General features: G+C 46.3%; 1 protein-coding gene across 1 annotated transcript in view; it reads right to left on the bottom strand.

Annotated features, from left to right (window-relative positions):
- The window catches only part of LOC119406368 (regulating synaptic membrane exocytosis protein 2), a 34,715-nt gene extending 15,244 nt beyond the window's left edge, over positions 1 to 19,471 (bottom strand). The window contains exons 1-9 of the mRNA XM_037673108.2: positions 19,363 to 19,471; positions 17,414 to 17,671; positions 16,191 to 16,550; positions 13,638 to 13,854; positions 12,827 to 13,064; positions 8,261 to 8,428; positions 6,505 to 6,911; positions 1,963 to 2,091; positions 1,085 to 1,177 (exon numbers count right to left, since the gene is read on the bottom strand). Coding sequence (XP_037529036.2) covers positions 1,085 to 1,177; positions 1,963 to 2,091; positions 6,505 to 6,911; positions 8,261 to 8,428; positions 12,827 to 13,064; positions 13,638 to 13,854; positions 16,191 to 16,550; positions 17,414 to 17,671; positions 19,363 to 19,413 — 1,921 coding nt within the window. The 5' untranslated portion in view covers positions 19,414 to 19,471. The remainder of the gene's footprint in view (positions 1 to 1,084; positions 1,178 to 1,962; positions 2,092 to 6,504; positions 6,912 to 8,260; positions 8,429 to 12,826; positions 13,065 to 13,637; positions 13,855 to 16,190; positions 16,551 to 17,413; positions 17,672 to 19,362) is intronic.
- Positions 19,472 to 19,970: the final 499 nt, after the last annotated feature.

Below are 19,970 nucleotides of genomic sequence, written 5' to 3'. Positions count from 1 at the left end.
TGAAAGAATGAACAAGAACAAAAGCGCTGCCCTGTACCGTAGTTAGCACTGTTTCACTATAATGTAGTACGCAAACCAAGTGGCCCTGTGAGGAACGGTTGTGCAACGAGACAACATATTCGCGTAGGCGCTGGTCATATACTAGAGGAAGCAGCAGTCGTGGCGCTTATTCGGCGAAAATCGGGATTGACGGCTTTCCACTGATGGTGAGAATAAATCAGCTCAAGATAAGGTAAGCCGACCTCCGCTGTATTGGTGCATGACTTATGAATAATCAGAAGTTGCTCACTTCATGGTTCTTCCTCTGTTTGTGAGCTTCATAGTTTGATGGTGGGCTGGCTTACCACGAAATCGTCTCCAACTCTCTCGCTAATGACGTTTCTTTAGTAAAAAAGAATCGCCTCTCCTCCACCTTTTTTTTTTCTAGCTGTTAAAGCGAGTCTTTCTTTGCCTACTATCTGATAGATTTTCTTGGGTCAGTCGGTGGTCGTTCTTGCCGAGTAGATGCTCCTTAAAAAAAAAACTAAGCAGCACGACTTTCTACCCACTAAGCAATCACAATCGCAAGCGTTGAGAACAATCATAGCACAGGCTGTGATTTTTTTTCTTTTCTTTATTTTATAAAAGTCAGTGAGGCTACGTGGTTTCCTGCCTGCTCACTTCCGTGAAACCTGCTACAAGATATATCATTAAGCTTTCCTTCACGTTCATGCATGTCTGATGTTTAGATCTCTCATACTTTGACCAGCACGTGGCGCGAATACGTTGCATGAACGATTATAACGGAAATACAATCATAAGTTCAGTGTTTTCCAATGCACGTCTTGTCTTTTCTGTTTCGCATTTGTCAGCCAGTGTGCATTTGAAATGCAGTATGCACTTATTATGCACACTTTCATGCAGCCTATACCATTTCAACAGAGCAACATCGGGGTATGCCCTAATATAATGTACTACATCAGAAGACGCACCCATAACGAACCTACCGTTCGTTCACCAGTCTGTACCCTCATGCCACAAATGTTGTTGTGCTGCGCTCTGACGATGGCGCGCAGTTCTAATGTTAGCCAGTACCATCACCCACCTGTGGTGTCCGGAAGGTTGACGTTTCGGCGAACCTTGAAGCTGGCGCTCTTGGCTCGTTCCGGAGTTTGCGTCGGAGACGATGCGTACAGTTCTGGGAAAGGGAAAAAGCGTGGATTAGGACAAAAACTAATGATGCGGAGCAACCCAAAAAAGCAAGAAAATATGTGTGAACATGACTGGTTAAACTGCTATGAAGACTGACATTTACTGCTAGAGAGAGAGAGAAAAGACATTTAATAAAGGAAAAGTCGACAGCCACCCGCCTGTAGCACGAAGCAACAAGGAAATCTATACGGATTTTGTCTGAAAGGAAAGTGTGTGTAGTTCTGAATCAATAAGTATTTTGCCTAAGAGCAGACTTCGAAAAAAATGAAAGCTTCTTAGATGCCGAGAAATTCGCCCTGGTCCGGGGATCGAACACGGGACCAATGCCTTTTCGGGGCAGTCGCTCTACCAATTGAGCTAACCAGGGAGCTAGCAATTGGTAGCGCGCCCGGGTTCTATGCCCGAACGAGGATGAATTTTTTCTGGCACCTAAGAACCTTTCTTTCTGAGAAACACAAATGGATTTCCCTATGGCTTTGTGCTACAAAGGGGTGGCTGTCAATTTACTTTTTTAACACTAATGCCACGCTTCAGGATTCCACAGAACCAAGTTGCGTTACACTTGTGTGTGTCACACTTATTTCGTCCCTTGTCCAAAAGTAGCGCTCGAGGCAGCATCATGGGCTACCTTCTTTTTATCCTAATCACGTACCTAGCAATTATATATGCTTCGTGCTGCCTCGACACCGAGTTGCCCGCAATAGCAGGGCAAGGCGGAAACACTCGAAAGCCCTATTGTAAAAAGAGAAAAAAAAAGAAGCATCCTCTCACCTGGTAGGCTGTCCTGTGCCAGCAGTTGGCGGTTCTTCGGATTTCCTGCCGTGGAAACCGAGTACACGGACGGCGCCGACGACTTCCGTTCCACAGGGTTACCCTGCCATGCGTCGTCCGGGTGAAGCACTGAAACAAGTGATCGCCAGAATGAAGGAAGTGCAGTCGAGTAACATTTACATAGCATAAGCACCATCGGAGCCTAATCCATTGGGAGGTAATTTGAGGTATGATAATGGCGCAGATTAAAAAAAGAACAGCAGTGCTCACTTAGCATCGTCAGCCTCTACATCTAGTATGGCCAGCATCTGTTGCTTTCCCGTAACTGCTAGCTCTATTTGTTCCATGACGATTTTCAAGCTAACCACTAGAATATTTTATGTATCTGTTATACATATAACATTCTGACTTTCTTGTTATGAGGAGTCGTCTAATCATTGTCATCTTGTAATCCTCGTTATCGCTGTCATGTAATTTCGTCATCGTTGTCCTTGTTACATTGGTGATCTGTGTAGGTCGGCACAAAACGTGGAGCTCACTCAGACTCACTCAAGAAATACATTTCGCTCTTAAGGTTTACTCAGATTCACAAAAAAAATTCTCCAACCGGACTGACTCGGACTAAGACTCATTAACCTCAACCGGACTCACACGGACTCATGCTCACCAAAATATTGCTCACATGTACTCACTCAGACTCGGAATCACGGCTCGACGTGAGTCTGAGTGAGTCTGGTGAGTCGAACCATGAATGAGTTTGCCGACCTATGGTGCTCTTTGCTCCTCCGAAAAATGACCTTTTCTCGTTTGAATATCAGTGTAGTAACGTTCGAATTCTTGAATATTCAATTTCTCATGCAGTATGGGAATGGTCAATGCTAACATCGGAAGACCAGTGTTGCGAGCGAAGCAAGCAGATGTCACGCGTTCGACTAAATTGCTGACACACTCAGAATTAGTGTTCTAGTGATGGCCACCAAATAAGGCACAAATCAGTATTCAGTCGTGCAACGCACACAACCTAGCAGTCCCGTAATTCATATAGGCTTGACCGCAGACAGTACCACGAAGCGCGCTCCATAGGATGCCCGTGCCCAGTCATACCAGATTTACCGGACAGATACCGACGGAACATGATGCAGCTCCTTGTCCAGGTTTTGTCATCTTGTTGAAAACGTGCTTTATGACATCATGACAGTGATAATGAACGACAACGAAGATGACAACGATCATGACTGAAATGATGATAAGGAAGACAATACGACGACGACGCGGACACCGAAAAAGTGAGACGTTGGAAACATGGGAAAGAATTCAGGATAAATTTGTATGTATACGTGAGGTATCATATGTAGAGATGTAATCTGTGGCTCATTATCTATTCGACGGAAATATGATGCTGAGTGTAATGATGCCTGCGAGACATGCTGCGAGGATTTGCTGAATACACTCTTCATACGTATGTGAACATATAGCAGCGATAAGGTTCACTGATAACAAATTCCTTCGATAATTACTTTTAGCCGATTAGAAACAGAATGGCGTTTACCCAACCATATGGTATTGAAACGTAGCCCATCCATGTTTAGCCACACCTCAACCAATTATGTTAGTTTTTTTTGTTATGCTTTAGCTTACTTTGTACTTCTTCGTTGTATTCGCTGTATTGGCTGCCATCGCCTCCACCTTCCCTACCCTCCTTCTCGCCCTACACACTGTGTCTTACCAGTCTTATCGAGTTGAATATCGTATTTTCCGTGATTACTTCCCCATTCAAATCCGGCTAACCAAACAACGAAAAATAAGGTCACGCGCATATTTTATGACAAGAAGCAGATTTTCCACTCTTTGGCAAGAGAAAACTGGCAAGAAATGTATTCTGCAAGTTCAACTGAAGAAAAATATAATGCATTTATCAACATCTTACAGAGACACATGGCGGTTGGAGAGAGCACTATTACTGTTACAAGAACTAATTTTAAACGCAAACCATTGATAACGGCTGGCCTTTTGCGCTCCATAAACCACAAGAACAACATGTACAAAAGGTTAAAGCGACAACCGCATAACGTCAACCTCGAAGCTAGGTACAAGCGATACAACAACCACCTTAACAAACTTCTGGAAATTTCGAAGCACGGCTACTTCAGTTCAAAAATAGCACAATCTAATACGACAGTAAGGCGACGTGGAAAGTTATTGATGAAGCCCTCAATAAAAGAAAGATGGATAGCAATGTTACAGCAATTATTGATGGTGATGACATTATGGTTGATAATACTGCTATAAGCTATGCTTTCTATGATCACTTTGCAAATGTAGGCACTACCAAGAACGCAATTTCATGCAACAACACTTGTAGTAGCCTTCCTAGCGCGAAAAACTTGAAATCTATTTTCTTTTATCCAGCAACGAACGATGAAATAAAAAAAAATAATTCTTGCACTAAAAAACACCAAGTCAATAGGTGACGACAGCGTATCGGTTCAAATGATAAAACACCTATCTACACTTCTAGCTGAGCCATTAACATATGTCATCAATGATATTTTCGAAACTGGTTGGTTTCCTTCGAAATTAAAAGTCGCCAAAATAATACCCTTGTTTAAGAAAGGCGACAAGATGAAAGTTGCAAATTATCGTCCGATCGCCATATTGCCAGCATTGGCCAAAGTTGTTGAAAGGGCAATGTATATTAGACTGAACAATTTTTTTAAGAAACATAATTTATACGCACCTGAGCAATACGGCTTCAGGAAGGGAAAATCAACAGAACATGCACTACTTAACATTGTTGAAAAAACAAAAGTAAACATAGAAAATAAATTACTTACAATGGGTATTTTCATTGACCTCACGAAAGCGTTTGACATGCTTGACCATGACATATTACTAACCAAACTAGATCACTACAGAATACGCGGGACAGCGCTAACGCTTTTGTCGAACTATATAAATAATAGAGAACAATATGTGTATATGAACGGTGTGTCGTCATGTCGATGTATAACCAATAGAGGTGTTCCGCAAGGTTCAATTCTAGGGCCATTCTTGTTCTTAGCTAACATTAATGATCTGCCATCCATAACATCAGAAGATTGTATCCTTTAGGCAGATGACACTAACATATTTATAACAGCAAAAAAACGAAAATATCCTATACCACAAAGCAACGACTGCCTTACAAAAATTATCATCCTGGCTTAATGCAAACAAACTACTCGCCAACAGCTCTAAGAGTAATTACATTATCTTTTCCCCCCAAAACACCCACCTTACTTTAAGTAAACAGCTTAAAATGAATAACACAGTACTAGAAAGAGTTAGTAATACAAAATTTCTCGGTGTATACTTGGACGCGCAGCTTTCATGGCACACACACGTACATGAGACAACACTTAAAATATACAGAAAAATACCCATTCTTTACAGGCTACGCTACATTTTCCCAATAAAGAAATGTTAACATTATATCATTCTTTCATATACTCACACATCACGTATGCTATAGTAATTTATGGATTAACCTACCCGACAACACTGAAACCCCTCAAAGTAGCACAGAACACAGCTGTGCGTGCCCTTCTCTCCATACCAAAAACAGACTCAGCTTCATATGCTTATAGACTACTAAACATACAACCCATCACAGTTTGTGTCAATTATCATGTATTACTATTTGTCTACAAACTTCTGCATGACGCTGTTCAATGTCCGTCAATAGCATTAACATATCAAACGCCCACATATTCCTTACGTTCTACTTTAAGTAAACCATTATGCATACCCCGCATAAGGACTAACTACGTATCACATTCATTTTCCTATATTGCATCAAAACTCTGGAATAGTTTACCTTGTACCATCGCAGCATCCACATCATTTCATTTGTATAAACAATGTGTTCGCGATCACCTGCAAAACTCACAATAGTAATACCTGAATTAATAAATATTATTTCGATTTATTTGTGGTTATATGTATTTATGTATTGCTATGTTTCTATAATGTATTTATTGTATTACGTTGCACTTTTATGTACTTATATTGCTCTGTAGCTCAGCAGTACCTACTACTGTTAAAAAACGGACCCCTGCAAATGCCTGTCACTAGGCTCTGGGGTCCTACCTGTATAATAATAACCAGTCATTATATGTATGTTACACAATAAAACTGACTGATTGATTGATTGATTGATTGATTGATTGATTGATTGATTGATTGATTGATTGATTGATTGATTGATTGATTGATTGATTGATTGATTGCATAAATATGAATCTTGTGTACTTTTGTTTAGAAGAAAGAAACTTAGCGATACTTTTGTAAGTTTTTCATGCACACTCCTGTAAGCATGCTCTTGTGTATGTTCCTCGTATGACTGAAACATGGTCATTGCACGACTCTCTCTCTCTCTTTCTTTTGTACGCTCTCCCGCTTTGAAATAGGCAAAGAGAGACTTTAGGTGGTCAGTAAATGATCACGTTTGACGGCACTTGTCGAACTTAAACCGGAAGTCTCTACCCACACTACGTCACTCACACATCGAGTCCATAGACGAACTCCGGATGAGGTCATCGGGCGGCAGTTCCTGAGAGTGGCTGCGTCCGGCGCCGCCGGCGCCCCTGGACAGCGGAAGCCATTCGGGGGTGTCCCTGAGCGGTGCCCGGTCGAGCGGGAGCTGCACCTCTCCCAGGAAGGCGTTGGTGCCGACGGGCCGGTGGTCCCACACCGTCAGGTCCAGGAAGAGGCCCTCGAGGGACTCTAGCGAGCGGAAGACGAACGTCTTGTTCCACTCCGGATTGGTCACCGGCTCCGATATGGGCGTCTTCATGGCTGGACCTCGCAGACCCGAGCCGGGCTCGTGCAGTCGCAGCTTGACGTACGAACGTCGAGGAGGAAGGCCGCGTGCGCCCAGCACGGTAACCTCCAAGTCGGTGCCGTCGTACCTGACATTCGGAAGGAAAAAGAATCATGTGGGTTATTTAGCGGTACACCCGAGGGAAATGCGGTGCTATTGACTATGCTCCCCTCTAGTTACCAAGATTACCGAGACTATTAGGCAACGTTGGTCAGCTGTAGCCAGCATTAGCGATCGCTTAGCGAACATGTACAAACCCTGCTGGTGCTAAAGGATAAATACGGTATACGCTTCGCACGAATTCGTGAACTTTTTTTCCATGAATGTCCTCCCCCATGCTAAGACATTAACAATGCTGATTAGTTTCAAAAGAGGTGAAGCATCGTTCTAGCCCCTTCTGGAGGGCAGAGGACTAATGAGAAAAAAATTCTCCATTGCAAGTTCGTCACCTGTGTGCTGTGAGTGGCTGCGCTGTCGAACCTTTGAAGAGGGACATGAACAAAAGGAAAACTGAGGAGAGTAGGGAATATGAGACAGCAATGACAGTTAAGGCAGAAGTTCAAAGGGAGGTGGAATCTTGAAGCGGTGAAAAATCCTGGGAACACGGGGTGTCATTGAACAAGACAAGTGGACTTGTCTTCTCCAAGACTGCAACTGCCTTGAAGAAGGCACTTGCTGTCTTGAAGACCGCTTGCCGAAATTTTGGCTCCACTGACACCCTGAGTTCCAAGGATTTTTCGTCACAGTAATGACAGGCTGCACAGCACGTTGGTTTTCACAGGAGTTGCCAAATCAGAAACCAGGCACGCTGAAAGCGGCTCACAGGGCATTGAAGCTTAATCTCTGCCTGGCACAGCTGTGTCCTGCGAACGTTTCATTTAGTTTGTGATGTGGGCGCAGTGGGAAGAGATTCATCCCATCGAGTATTCCCAAACCACCTGGAAGTGCAGCTTCGTGCGCGTGCACAAGTATTGCTTTTTAGCTCTTTTTGTCCTTTCCTTGTATGCATACCCTTTCCTCAGTGCAGAGCATGAAAGCGGACGTCCACCCTACCGTGTACCTTTCCTGCTTATCTCTTTCCATTTACTGGTCATTTATTATTTGACGTCTTACAAAAAAACGGTTCCTCAATTAATTACATTTCTTTTGTTCTTTACCTCCAATGTAGTATGCAGTACAGGGATCACACTGAACATGGACATAGTGCACGACATCTTCTTGTCCTACTATGTGACCGCTGCGCAACCTTTAATATGAATGATGACCGACAAGCACAGTTTTCTACCATTAGGTAGTATAGATTGCCTGGTTGAACTGCTTACCCCGCATAATGTAGTATATGCATCTGTATAGTGTAGTGCTTACGCCTCGTGAGAGCCGAAGGAATTTCCCTGGTTAAGAACCATGTTGAAGCACATAGGCATAGCATGTTCTCACCACAGGCGGACGCCGAGCTCTCCCTGGACGTGCGCCTTGTTGCAGATCTCGTCGGGCGTCTTGGGAAGCTTGCGGCGAGTGGCCGCCCCTTCGCCGCCGCCCATGGAACAGGTGGACGACTTGCGCGACGGGATGTTGCCCGTGGACGCGCGAAGCTCGCGGTTGCTCCTGCGACGTAGTATTTATTTATTTGTTTATTTATGATACCCTCAGGGTCAACAGATATTACAGAGGGGAGTGGTAAACAGAAAACATGAAAAGAAATTGCCAGTACAAAGAAGCAGTTCAATGTTTCTGATTATGCAAGGATAGTCAATGAGATGACCAATTCAAGACGAATTTACAGCAGAAATATGCCTATTAGGAAAAATAACACTGTAATATTTTAATTGTCGAATGATGGCGATTCAAATGCAAAATACAAGCAGGAGTGCAATATTGTTAATTATACAGTAATGGCTATTAAGATGCAAAGTACCAAAAGGTACTACAAAAAATGGGGAATTAAGTCACGAATGTGTCGTGACATGAAATTGCTACTAGCGATACACCACGCAGCAGTGCGCACTGGGGTAAACGAAACCGTCCTTATGAATGCATACACTTTTTATTCAACAACGGTAAGAAAAAGGTCGTTAGGCGAGCCACCGCAATAGGAGATGGAACTCGCAGCATCGTGCTCAGCTGCAGAATGCTATTGAAACCGTCTTCTATCCTAAAGTTTTACTATGCTAATTTCGGATCTGCTATCATTAGTGCATTTGATTGATTGATTGATTGATTGATTGATTGATTGATTGATTGATTGATTGATTGATTGATTGATTGATTGATTGATTGATTGGGCTAGGATCTTGAGGCACAAACAGTACAATAGGAAATACCGAAGAGAAAAAGCCTGCCGTCTATTTTTTTAATGAGTCCAGAAACCAGAGTACAGTAAGCAACTCACTTAAGATCTTGAGGCATAACCGGTACAGTGGGAAATACCGTAGGGAAAAAGCCTGCTGTCTATTTTTTTTAACGAGTTGAGACACCTGAGTACACTAAGCAACTCTCTTTCAAGTTTAATAGTAGCGCCGTGTATTCGATCACACTATACCACGAAACAAATTCACACACGACTCTTTGAAAGCCTCGCGCGATGTTTAGGCAGTTGCTCGCAAGTTCGTGCGCATATGCATCATGTGACTCTCGCTTAACCAAAGTTGTCTGGAAATATATGATGCCTGTGCGATGAATGACTCATCTAGCAAATGGCGGCTAACGAAATGATATTTCTGTACTTCCGAAAGATGTCGCCTCGGGAACAGGTTGGGCGTAGCATATTGGTGGAGCGTCCAGATTAAATATAAGACGAAGAAAATCGAACGGCAATAAAAACCGCGAGCCTCTCGCGATTGTAATAGCCTTCTCACGGACGTTGTGAACATTAATCGTTATGAACAATTCCGTAATGCAACGTACAGCTAATATTGCATACTCAGGCTATTTCTAACTTACTGTAAGTTTCTATTGTACTTCCATACTTTGTTTCTATTTTTCTTTTTTTTTGCGTATGTGCCTTTACCAATCGCCCTCTGTAGCCCTTCTGGCTCTCAGGGGTATAATGAAATGAAAACGAATCAATGAAATGAAAACTAAACCCGAACCCGCGTGGCATACGATATCACAGACTGCTTTATGACCGCCTGTTTCGTTGCGTTGACGTGATTGCACACCGAACGGCGATACAGCTCTGACTTGGCGGCGAAGTACATACGTTAGACAGAAAAGAGCTGTCGGCGACGTAGACTAAATAAGACCTGACGTTGCGTCCGGGAGCAGTAAATTGTTTAACAGCTCTTCGGGACCCATCTTATATGGCCGACTTTAACGTGATCTGGTCTTCCACTGGGTAGCAAGGGAACCACGGATCGACACTCTGCAGTCGGTTTATGATCACAAGACTTCCTTTACAATTCGTATCGTAAACTTTAAGTCCGGTCTGTCAGGCGAAACGTAAATGATGGCATATTTCCAAAGTTGCGCGTATATATATATTTTTATATACAGGGTGTTCCAAATATCGCGCAGCACGATCTGAAGAAAAATGGAACGTCGTTAGGCGAAAAAAAAACGTAGTGCATATTGTTGCCAGCATACTGTAGTAGCCACTACTAATTTTTTCGTTAATGAGGTTTAGTTAATTATTTCTATTTATGTTTCTAACTCGATAAATACTCACCTAATCATTAAAACGTCATGCTCAAAGGCATGCTCGAATGACATCTAACTGCGCTATTTTCAGCAAGGTACTAATTACGTGCTAATTTTTTCCGGCTGATAAAGAAAGCACGCGAATTATAAAAAAAAAACGCGTGACTACGCTCCCACCCGCAAAACAAGGGAACGTAGTCTTGACTTGCTGCCTCACGAAGATGCTGTTTGAGTGCGCTTCTTCCTGATGCGCGCTGCAGTCTCCAGTCATCTGTCCTCGTTCATTTAGCGCTGTGCAAATATGTCGTTGCTAAATCACCACCTAGCCCAAGCTACCGTCCTATCAATGTACTTCGTCAAACACCAATGCAGCAATCGCGTCTTAAGCGTATAGCATTTCGCATTGTTTAATGTGTTGTACAAACGTTTTGAAGCAGGTCCCGCTAGTCATAGGAGGGGTCACGTTAAACTGCGACTATTTGTGTCAACTGGCTTACGGTTCTTATTTCAGCGTAACATGCCGTTAACGTTGTTTCTCAGCTGGACGTTCAGGAAGGACCTATAGAAACTACGTTTATAAAACGTGTGTGAAGCATTGGAAGCAGCTGAATACGCACGACACGCATTTGACACAAAACCACTTAGACTTCTGTAGTATCTCGTCGCAACATTTGAAGACTACCCGAAGAAATTCTTGGGGTAACGTTTAGTGCAGACTGCACTGACCAATAGACTTGCTCCATCGGCGGGTGTATTTTTTGTTGCGAGAATAGCGTAAGCACCGTCGGCGAGTTGACCTCGTTCTTTACCGTTCATACAAGCAGTGCGTGGACGATCCCGGCTCGTCCGTCGCAGTTCGAGAAAAAGCTAAAGTGGCGCGGACGAGCTGAGCTCGTCCTTTGCCGTTTATGCATCAAAACGAGTGGACGAGCGCAGCTCGACAACTGATGCATTCTACTTGTTTTTACGCCAGTTTTGTTGCGTTAGCAATTATATGGACCCTCTCGGCGGATTTTCACCGTCACCGTCGGCACTGAAGAGGTGATAACGTCGCACGGCCCCTTATGCGTTTGCCTAAGACGCCTCGAAGGCGAAAGACACCTCGATCTCATTTTTCTGCTCAGTCGAATGTATTGATCACCCCGCCCTCGAAAACTTTCTGCACCCAGCGCGGTTTTGCACTGCCTCTTGGATTGGAGTAATTGCAAGCTATCTGCACATCACGTGCCTCCGGAATCGACCCGCTTATGACCAAGCAATGATGTCGTGCAATGACGCCACCATGTAACGGTTACGTCACGTTTTGTGACGTCGCGATGGCTTTATGACTGTTCGCGCGGCCAAGATCTGTAGAAAGGACAAGCGGTAAACAGACACACACAGGGTGATGGCGCGTACTAACAAGTGATGTATTCCACATGTCTTCATGCCAGTTTTGTTGCGTTAGCAGTTATATGGACACTCTCGGCAGATTTTTGCCGTCACCGTCGGCGTTGCGTAATGCTCCGTATAAAGTCCGAACTGGTAACGTCGCCCGGCGCATCCTATGTTCTGCGCGCTAGTAAATGCGCGCGAGCGCTGGGGACGAGCGCGGCTGAAGCAGAGATGAAAAGAGCCGGCCGTCTCCGTCACACGAAGAGCACATGCGATAACAGTCCCGCGTGCGAGGCCTGGCGTCGTTGGTTAGTCAAGCAAAGAGGAAACACCCTGCGAAGGAGCGTGAAGTGGTGCCGCTGGCGAGGAAAGGGGGGGGGGGGGTCTGCGTCGCTCGAGCAGCAATTGCAAACTGTACTGATAGGGGCGTGGTCGAGAGCGCTGGCGCGCGCGCTATTTCGACAGACATCAGGATACGGCTCGTAAACTTGCTGTGCTCTCAACGCTTAATTTACATTTAGAGGACTGACAGCCCGAAAACCGCTTCGGTCTCTGGAGTGGTCGTATTCCCTTAAACAAGCGTTTTATTAAGCTACGCGAGATCGGATCCAAGAGAGTTAGCGCAGAGCCTTACTTTGTATAACATCCCAATTTGTTGCTATCGCATTTACTGCTTCAGCCTTGTGCCGAAACTGATTTTTTTTACCAGCGTGAACAGCCATGAGGTCGTACCAACTCTCCCTCATAGCAGCTTTGCTTGCAGTCGCTATGACGTCATTATGACATCACAAATTCTAATGATCCGTGACGTCATAATGACGTCATCACATGATGACTATTTTTGCATCACTCCTTTCGACGCCTCACGTTCAACTTTCGTGTTTGATGAGGTATCTAAGGCTTTCGCGTTAATAATATGTTTAGGAACAAGCTTAGGCTTTTTGGTTAACTTGGTGGTTAATGGGAATGTAGAAGAATTGGGCGCATGCTCACATTTTTCTTCCGGTCTCGACGACCAGCTCGACGCTGTGTGGCGACTTGTCCAGTATGGCGCACACTTCCTCGTACGAGCGGTCGACGAGGGACGTGCCGTTCCACTCGAGTATGACGTCGCCCTGTTTCAGTCCGGCCAGGTCGGCCGACGAGCCGGCCAGCACCCAGGCCACCGCGGCGTACAGGTGGCCGTCCGGCGCCTTCTTGCCGCCCATCACCCGCATGCCGAACCCTCGTGCTGCAAACGTGGAGGTTAGGTGAGTATGAGAACGCGGGCTGTGTGCTACTTCTGAAGCTTTCGGAGGAGTCTGAACCAACGGGGCAAGACGTGTCAACACATGGGCGCAGACTAGCAACGCATCTTATAAAGAGAAAACCTACAGGCGTCCCTTATGCATTAGCCTAAGACTACTTGAAGGTGAAAGCCAACTTCTTCAACTCTTTTTTTTTTCTTCTCAGTTGATGCGTTGATCCTCCCCCGCCTTCCTCCGAAAACTTTCCGCACATTGCCTGGTCTTCGACTGCCTCTGTGATCGGCACACTTTCGACCACGCGACGATGGCATGTGATAAAGTCATCGTGTAATGGTACGTTATGGGACGTCATAAGGACGTCATAAATTCTGACGATATCTGACGTCACTGTGACGCACTGTGACGTCATACGATGACGCCATCACGTGATGATCTTTTTCGCCACTGGTGTTGACACACACCGACGCTGCGGTACGCCGCCGGTCAATTTTTGCGTCATAGGAAGCATCTAAGGCTTTCGCATCGATATAACAAAGAAGTCAGACTCAGAAACTCACTCCTCGCTCCAGTATCGGCGGGATCCCTCTGCAGTAGCACTCTCTTGCGCAGTGGCGTTGGAGGTGGTCCCTGCGAGTCGACGTCGTCGATGACGATCTTGATGTTGTCTCCTTCGGGTGCCGAGGCCCTCCGCTCGGGTTTTCCCAGCTCCTCGCGGGGCAGGTCCAGCGAGTGAGTGCTGCCGGTGCCGTGGGGGGCGCCCGGAAACAGGCACAGCTGCGCATGCGCACGGTACGTCATGGATGGTATCTACGGGCAAGCAACGGAACACCTATATCCCACGACAACACTGCAGCGATACTACGGTGTGACATCGAAATTCCACTGCAAAGCGTGGTCATGAAATCATCATCGTCATCTTCATTTTCTGTCCATACCAGCATGAAGGTCTCTCTCAGGATCTCCGATTAGTGTGCCTAATAAAACCTGTAGCTGCTGTTCTTCACGCTACCCGCCACGGTGGTCTAATGGTTATGGTGCTTGACCGCTGACCCGAAGGTCGCGAGATCGAATCCCGGCCGCGGCGGCCGCATTTACATGGAGGTGAAAAGCTAGATGCCCACGTGTTTAGATTTAGGCACGTACGTTAAAGAATCCCCGGTACCCCAAACTTCCGGAGCCCTCCATTACGGTTTCTCCCTTAATCATTTCGGGGTTGTGGGACGTAAAACTCCAACAAATATTATTATACGTTCTTCACGCTCAAAGTTCATGTAGTATTATCGGTTTGAAGGGGTTTAATTACGTCATGGACTGTAGAACTTGACACCTGATCTTTGGTGATCTCTACTTGACACCTAAACCGCTGCTAGCGCGAACAAGGTTAAAGCTATGAGAAAGCGTCGGTAGATCCTTTATGGCTGATATAGCGTGGCATTCTGAGACGCGTCCGATGTGTCCTAAACAATGTTGTAACAGTATAGAATAGATTGTTTATAATGGTATGGTTGCTTCCGCCATGTAAGAATACCACTTGAAACAAGCAATCGTGTCGTATGCCTCTTCCAATTTCCAGTGGTGCCGTGGAAGCTGCGTAATTGTGACGTGCAAAATCACGTGGAAAGCCGTTATAACAGACAACGACCATAAGCTTTCGTTCCTATACTAAGTGGTACACTGTGCACTATTCGCTCGAATGCCGTTTAACTGCTGTAACTGCTTGATCGGTCTATAACTGCATCTCATTTCACGTTATAAAAGGACAAGCAAGCCGATAAGAACGCTATGAAAGCCTAAATGGTTACGCCTGTTGCATTTAACAGCAGCCGTCCACTTGAATCGATGACCACGAATGGCGATAAATGCCACAATATAGCCGATGACCCTCATTTGAATAATACAAATACTTTGCTTTGGCATTACGCTACTGACCGTTACAAGGTCGCTGCTTGAGCGGTGTGCTTCTCTAGGCCGCATATAAGCGGCCTTTCGCGATTCGATTGGACGCCTGTACACCTGTTTCTCCAGGACGGACGCGTACGGCAGGGCATGCAGCCTTTCTTTATTACAATATTTTGGTCTCAGGGTGATGGTGCCACTACATCGCGTGCCACCTGTTATCTAGGCCCCATATAAGCGGCCTTTTGTGATTCGGTTTGATGCGTAAACACCTTGATTCACCAAAATGGACATCCACGGCAGGGCAGCCTTCCTCTAATACATTCTCTCGGTCTCTACTTGATGCTATTACATGATCGTGATTTCCTCTAGGCCGTGTATGAGCGGATTTTCGCGATTCGGTTGGACGCATGCATACCTGTTTCTTCAGATAGGCATGTACGGCAGGGCAACCTACCTCCAATAAACTTTCTTTGTCTCAACTTGACACTGCCACTTTAGCACGGTGTTCTCTAGGCCGCATATGAGCGGCCTTCCACGATGCTTTTGGATGAGTGTACACCTGGGCAGGGCAACCTACCTCTAATAAACACTTTTTGTCTCATCTTGACGCTCCCATTCAAACGTGGTGTTCTCTAGGCCGCGGCCTTTCTCGTTTTGGCTGGATCTGTGTACATCTGGACAGGGCAATCTTCCTCTAATAAACTCGTTCTGCCTCTGCGTGGTGCCGCCACATGAGACCTGTGTTTCTTAGGCTACATATAAACGATCTTTCGCGATTTGGTGGGCCGCGTGTATACCTGGTCCTTTCAAAATAGCAAGCACTGTGGAGCAGCCTTCTTCTAACAAACTCTCTCTGTCTCTGCATGGCGCCATCACCTGAGCGGGCTGTCGTCTAAGCTGCATAACAGCGGCCTTTTGCGATTTGTTGGACCGTGTGTATAACTTCAGATGGGCATGAACGGTCGGGCAGCCTTCTTCTAACTCTGCCTGTCTCCACTTGACGTCACCACGGTAGCGCGGTGTTCTCTAGGCCTCATATAAACGGCCTTTCACGATTCGGCTGGATGAGTATACACCTGGGTCTCCTAATTGGCGATGCACGGCAGGGCAGCCTTCCTCTAATATACTCTGTCTCTACTTGACGCCGCCACCTGAGAGCAGTGTTTCTTTAGGACGCGTATAAGTGGCCTTTTGGTGAGCCGTGTCTATACCTGGTTCTCCGGGATGGGCATGCGCGGCAGGGCGCTGCCCGTGGAGCACCGACGCACTTCCTCGTAGAGGCCCACCGACGGGGGCGGCAGCCCGATGGCGTCCACCGTTACGCTCGGGATGCTGCGGCGCTCGTCCGGCGAGCTCTCCGGGGCTCCGCGTCCTCCGCTCAGGTCGCTGACGTCCGAGCTCTCCGAGCTGTAGCGCGTCAGCACGCCCAGCCGTCCACCGCTCACCGTGCTGCCGCGGTGCGACGAGGTGGGGTGCGCCGGGGGAGGCGGGCCCCCGTCGGCGTCCAGGCTGTCCAGCGCCGACGAAGAGGACGTGTTGCTGCGCCACTCGTTTCCCTCGGAGTCTTCCTCCTGCGAATGTGTGAAATCATTACGAAATGTGGGATGGATGTATAAATAGAGTGAAAGAATGGAATCTTGAGGGCTCGTTTTTTCTTCGTTTGATACAACATTAATGAAATGCTACAGATAATGAAGCCAAGGAAGGCATAGGGGACGTTAATTGTAGTGTTTTAAGTTTATTGTAGTAATTATGATATAGATGTGGAGGAAGTTAAGTGGACGAAAAGACAAATACAATTAATAAAGTGTAAATAGTGAGATGAATTACAGAAGATATATATAGAGAGAGCCGTCGTGGTAGATTAGCGGCTCACGTGTCTCGCTTCTGAGCTCGAGGACGCAGGTTCGATTCGCACCATGGCGGTCGCCTGCGCGCTTCTATTTAGGTGCACGTCAATAAAATCCCAGCTGGCCAAAAAGCTGCGGCCAGGTTACCACCCATGTGGTCACTAAGACATGCCTCATAATCACAATTGTGGTTTCGGCTTGTAAGAGTTTGAATATCTGAGCAAACACGGGATGAAAAGCATCGGGGCACATATCGGGTACAGCACCATATTGATTAGTTCGTATAAAACGAATAAGTCGTATTAGGAAACGTGACAATGTTTAAAACCCACCGCTGATTATCTGGGTCCGTATTGGCAAACTTTTCTAACGTCAGTGAAGTTGGTACGAGCAGTATGTGGTCACTAATTACGGCGAACGTATCAGTAATGGTGGCGTCCAATCAGAAAAAGATAAGCTTTTGCGAACCGTGCATCTGCAAATTCGGCTCCTGGTCTGCGTGCGACGCGCGCTTGATGAACCCCGCAAGCGCATCATTTCATCGGAAATGCCGAGCTTGGTGCGTGTGCACGCCGCACACTCACGTCTGCGGCCGTGCGGCTCTTGTGTCTCTGGAGGCGCGACTTGCGGCGCAGGCGGCCCGGCCGGGGCAGGTAGTCGTCCTCGAGGGAGGAGTCCGACGAGGCGTCCCTGTCCTGACCCGCCGAGGGCTTCTGGTAGCTGTGGCGTCGCTCGGGAGACGAAGAGCGAAGTCCGTTTCGCTGCCACTCGGTCTGTCCCGCGTACGAGCCTCGCTTGACGATGGTGCGGGCGCTCGGTGGTGCCAGGCAGCCGCCGTCAACCTGCAACAAGGGGGTGTGGCTTTAGTAAACATCATCATCATCATCATCATCATCGGCCTGACCACGCCCACTGCAGGGCAAAGGCCTCTCCCATGTTTCGCCAATGAGCCCACTCCTGTGGTTGCTGAGGCCCCGTTATCTCCGCAAACTTCTTAATCTCATCTGCCCACCTAACATTCTGCCTACCCCTCGCGCGCTTGCCTTCTCTTGGAATGCAATCTGTTACTCTTAATGAGCAGCGGTTACCTTTCCTTCGCGCTACATGCCCTGCCAATGGCCATTTCTTCTCCTTGATTTCAACTAAGATGTCCTTAAGACCCGTTTGTTCCCTGACCCAATCTGCTCTATGCTTGTCCCTTATGGTTAACCCTATCATTGTCCTTTCCTAGGCTCGCTGCGTCGTCCTCAATTTAAGTTGAACCCTCTTTGTAAGCATCGAGGTTTCTGCTCCGTAGGTGAGTACCGGCAAGATGCAGCTGTTATACGCCTTGCTCTTGAAGGATAGTGGTAAACTACCATTCATGATGGGCTTTGGTAAACGGTGACTTCTAAACCTTGCTTATAACGGTAGACTGAGCACGATGATGAACTGATCATTGCCATCGGCGTGTGGTTCTTCTTTCTAGAGTGCACCTCTTAGCACACCTTTCTGAGTGGGCTTTTTAGTGGGTCTTTGATGCGGTTATCTTTCTTCAACGAAAAGGCCAAGTGTCTAATCCTTTGTAACCTTCGTTGTTGTTACAAAAGCATCATCAAGATCATAATCATAATCGTCATACCATGCTATCTACACGGCACACTTAAGGCATTCTGCCTCCGGTCTTGAGTTACCCGTACTCATGCTAGATCAGAGGATCCATCGTATGCTTGCAGACTTTACGTCATCACACCACGTGACATTATGCCGGCCTTGTAAGCGTTACTCTTCTCTGTACATCAACACGGTTACTCTGTAGTATATCACTCGTAAACTCTTCTACTCACCAAAGTAATCATGTCACATAAGTCATCCGTAAGTACAGTTTGGAAATAATGCTAGGACAAAAAGGTAGCCTAGAGAGCTTGACTAGGCCTCGCAACCGCTATGCGGCAGTAGCTTCAACAAATACTAGAATCTGAATAAAAGTGACTGTAGTACGAAAGCACATAAAGAATAACAAAATGTCGAACAATTTCAAAATAATGCGGCAATTGTGCAATTGTAAACGGTATTTATTTTTGTCATGGGAGGTCTAACTTCGTTTCTTCGTCTAAAAAGTAACAATCTCCAATGTACCAAATAGGAACAGCAAAAACTATTTCGAAGCATGGTTCGGGTAAATGTGACCGAGGTTGCACAGTGAGGAGTTGGTTGTGGCGCGTTAGCGTGTTCACAGGCTCACAGAATCTAAGTTGCTCGTAGGTAAAAGCAAAAGATATCACTGATATTCTTGTTACACTTCACATATTCACGTGGTAACCTGGAGAATTGAATGTACGGATGCGAATGGGTGAAACGGTTACCAGCCATTACAGCAAAGGACTCTCGTTTTAGAAAGAAATGTACGACGTTTTTGTTGTTGTTGTAGTTGCCCGCAGAAGCTTGTGTATACGTAACCGTCCGTATTGAAGTCCTCTACGATCACAAGACAAGTGCACTATAAGCGGCTTGCGTAACGTGGATATGTTATGGACTCCTGTTTTCCACTCACCTGCATCTGCATTTCGAGACGGAGCGCCTCCTTGAGGGGCTCGCTGAGCATGAAGCTGCCCCTGGGGCCCGTACTGCAACCCAGGCCTCCGCTGTCCTGCACAATTCGCTCCGTCTGCAGAGAGAAGGAAAAAAAATCACGCCATATCGACGGAATGAATGATGATAAGTGGGCGAAGCTCGAGAGGGGGAGATCATCGGTAAAACCGTAACCCTCCAGTGAAAGTTCGCCCATTACATTACAAAGACGTGAGACTGTGTGCGTATATACAAATCAACTTTTATTTTGTTCTTTTATTTTGTTCGTCTACTGTCTACAGCCACCTGCTCCATCCGGTGACTCGCTGCGAAAGAGGAAGCGCGTCAAGAGCGATTGCCTTTTATTGCGTCAGTCACGTGCGAGTGACGTCATCACGACGTCACTCACACTAGCGCCACCTGCTGAGTGAGTCATACAACTAGGTGGTTACGAACCGGTCACAGAGGAAGGACAGACCCCAGACGTAGTAAAGAAGAAAGAACACCACACAGGCGAACACGCACGAGAGTGTCACTCGTCAACGTCGTCTTCTTCTACTGCATACCAGAACTGCATACTAGCTCGTGAGA

This window comes from Rhipicephalus sanguineus, chromosome 10 (genome assembly GCF_013339695.2).
Source record: "Rhipicephalus sanguineus isolate Rsan-2018 chromosome 10, BIME_Rsan_1.4, whole genome shotgun sequence".
Lineage (NCBI taxonomy): Eukaryota > Metazoa > Arthropoda > Arachnida > Ixodida > Ixodidae > Rhipicephalus > Rhipicephalus sanguineus.
Note: the sequence above shows the minus strand (reverse complement) of the source record. Positions and strands in the feature narration are given on the sequence as shown.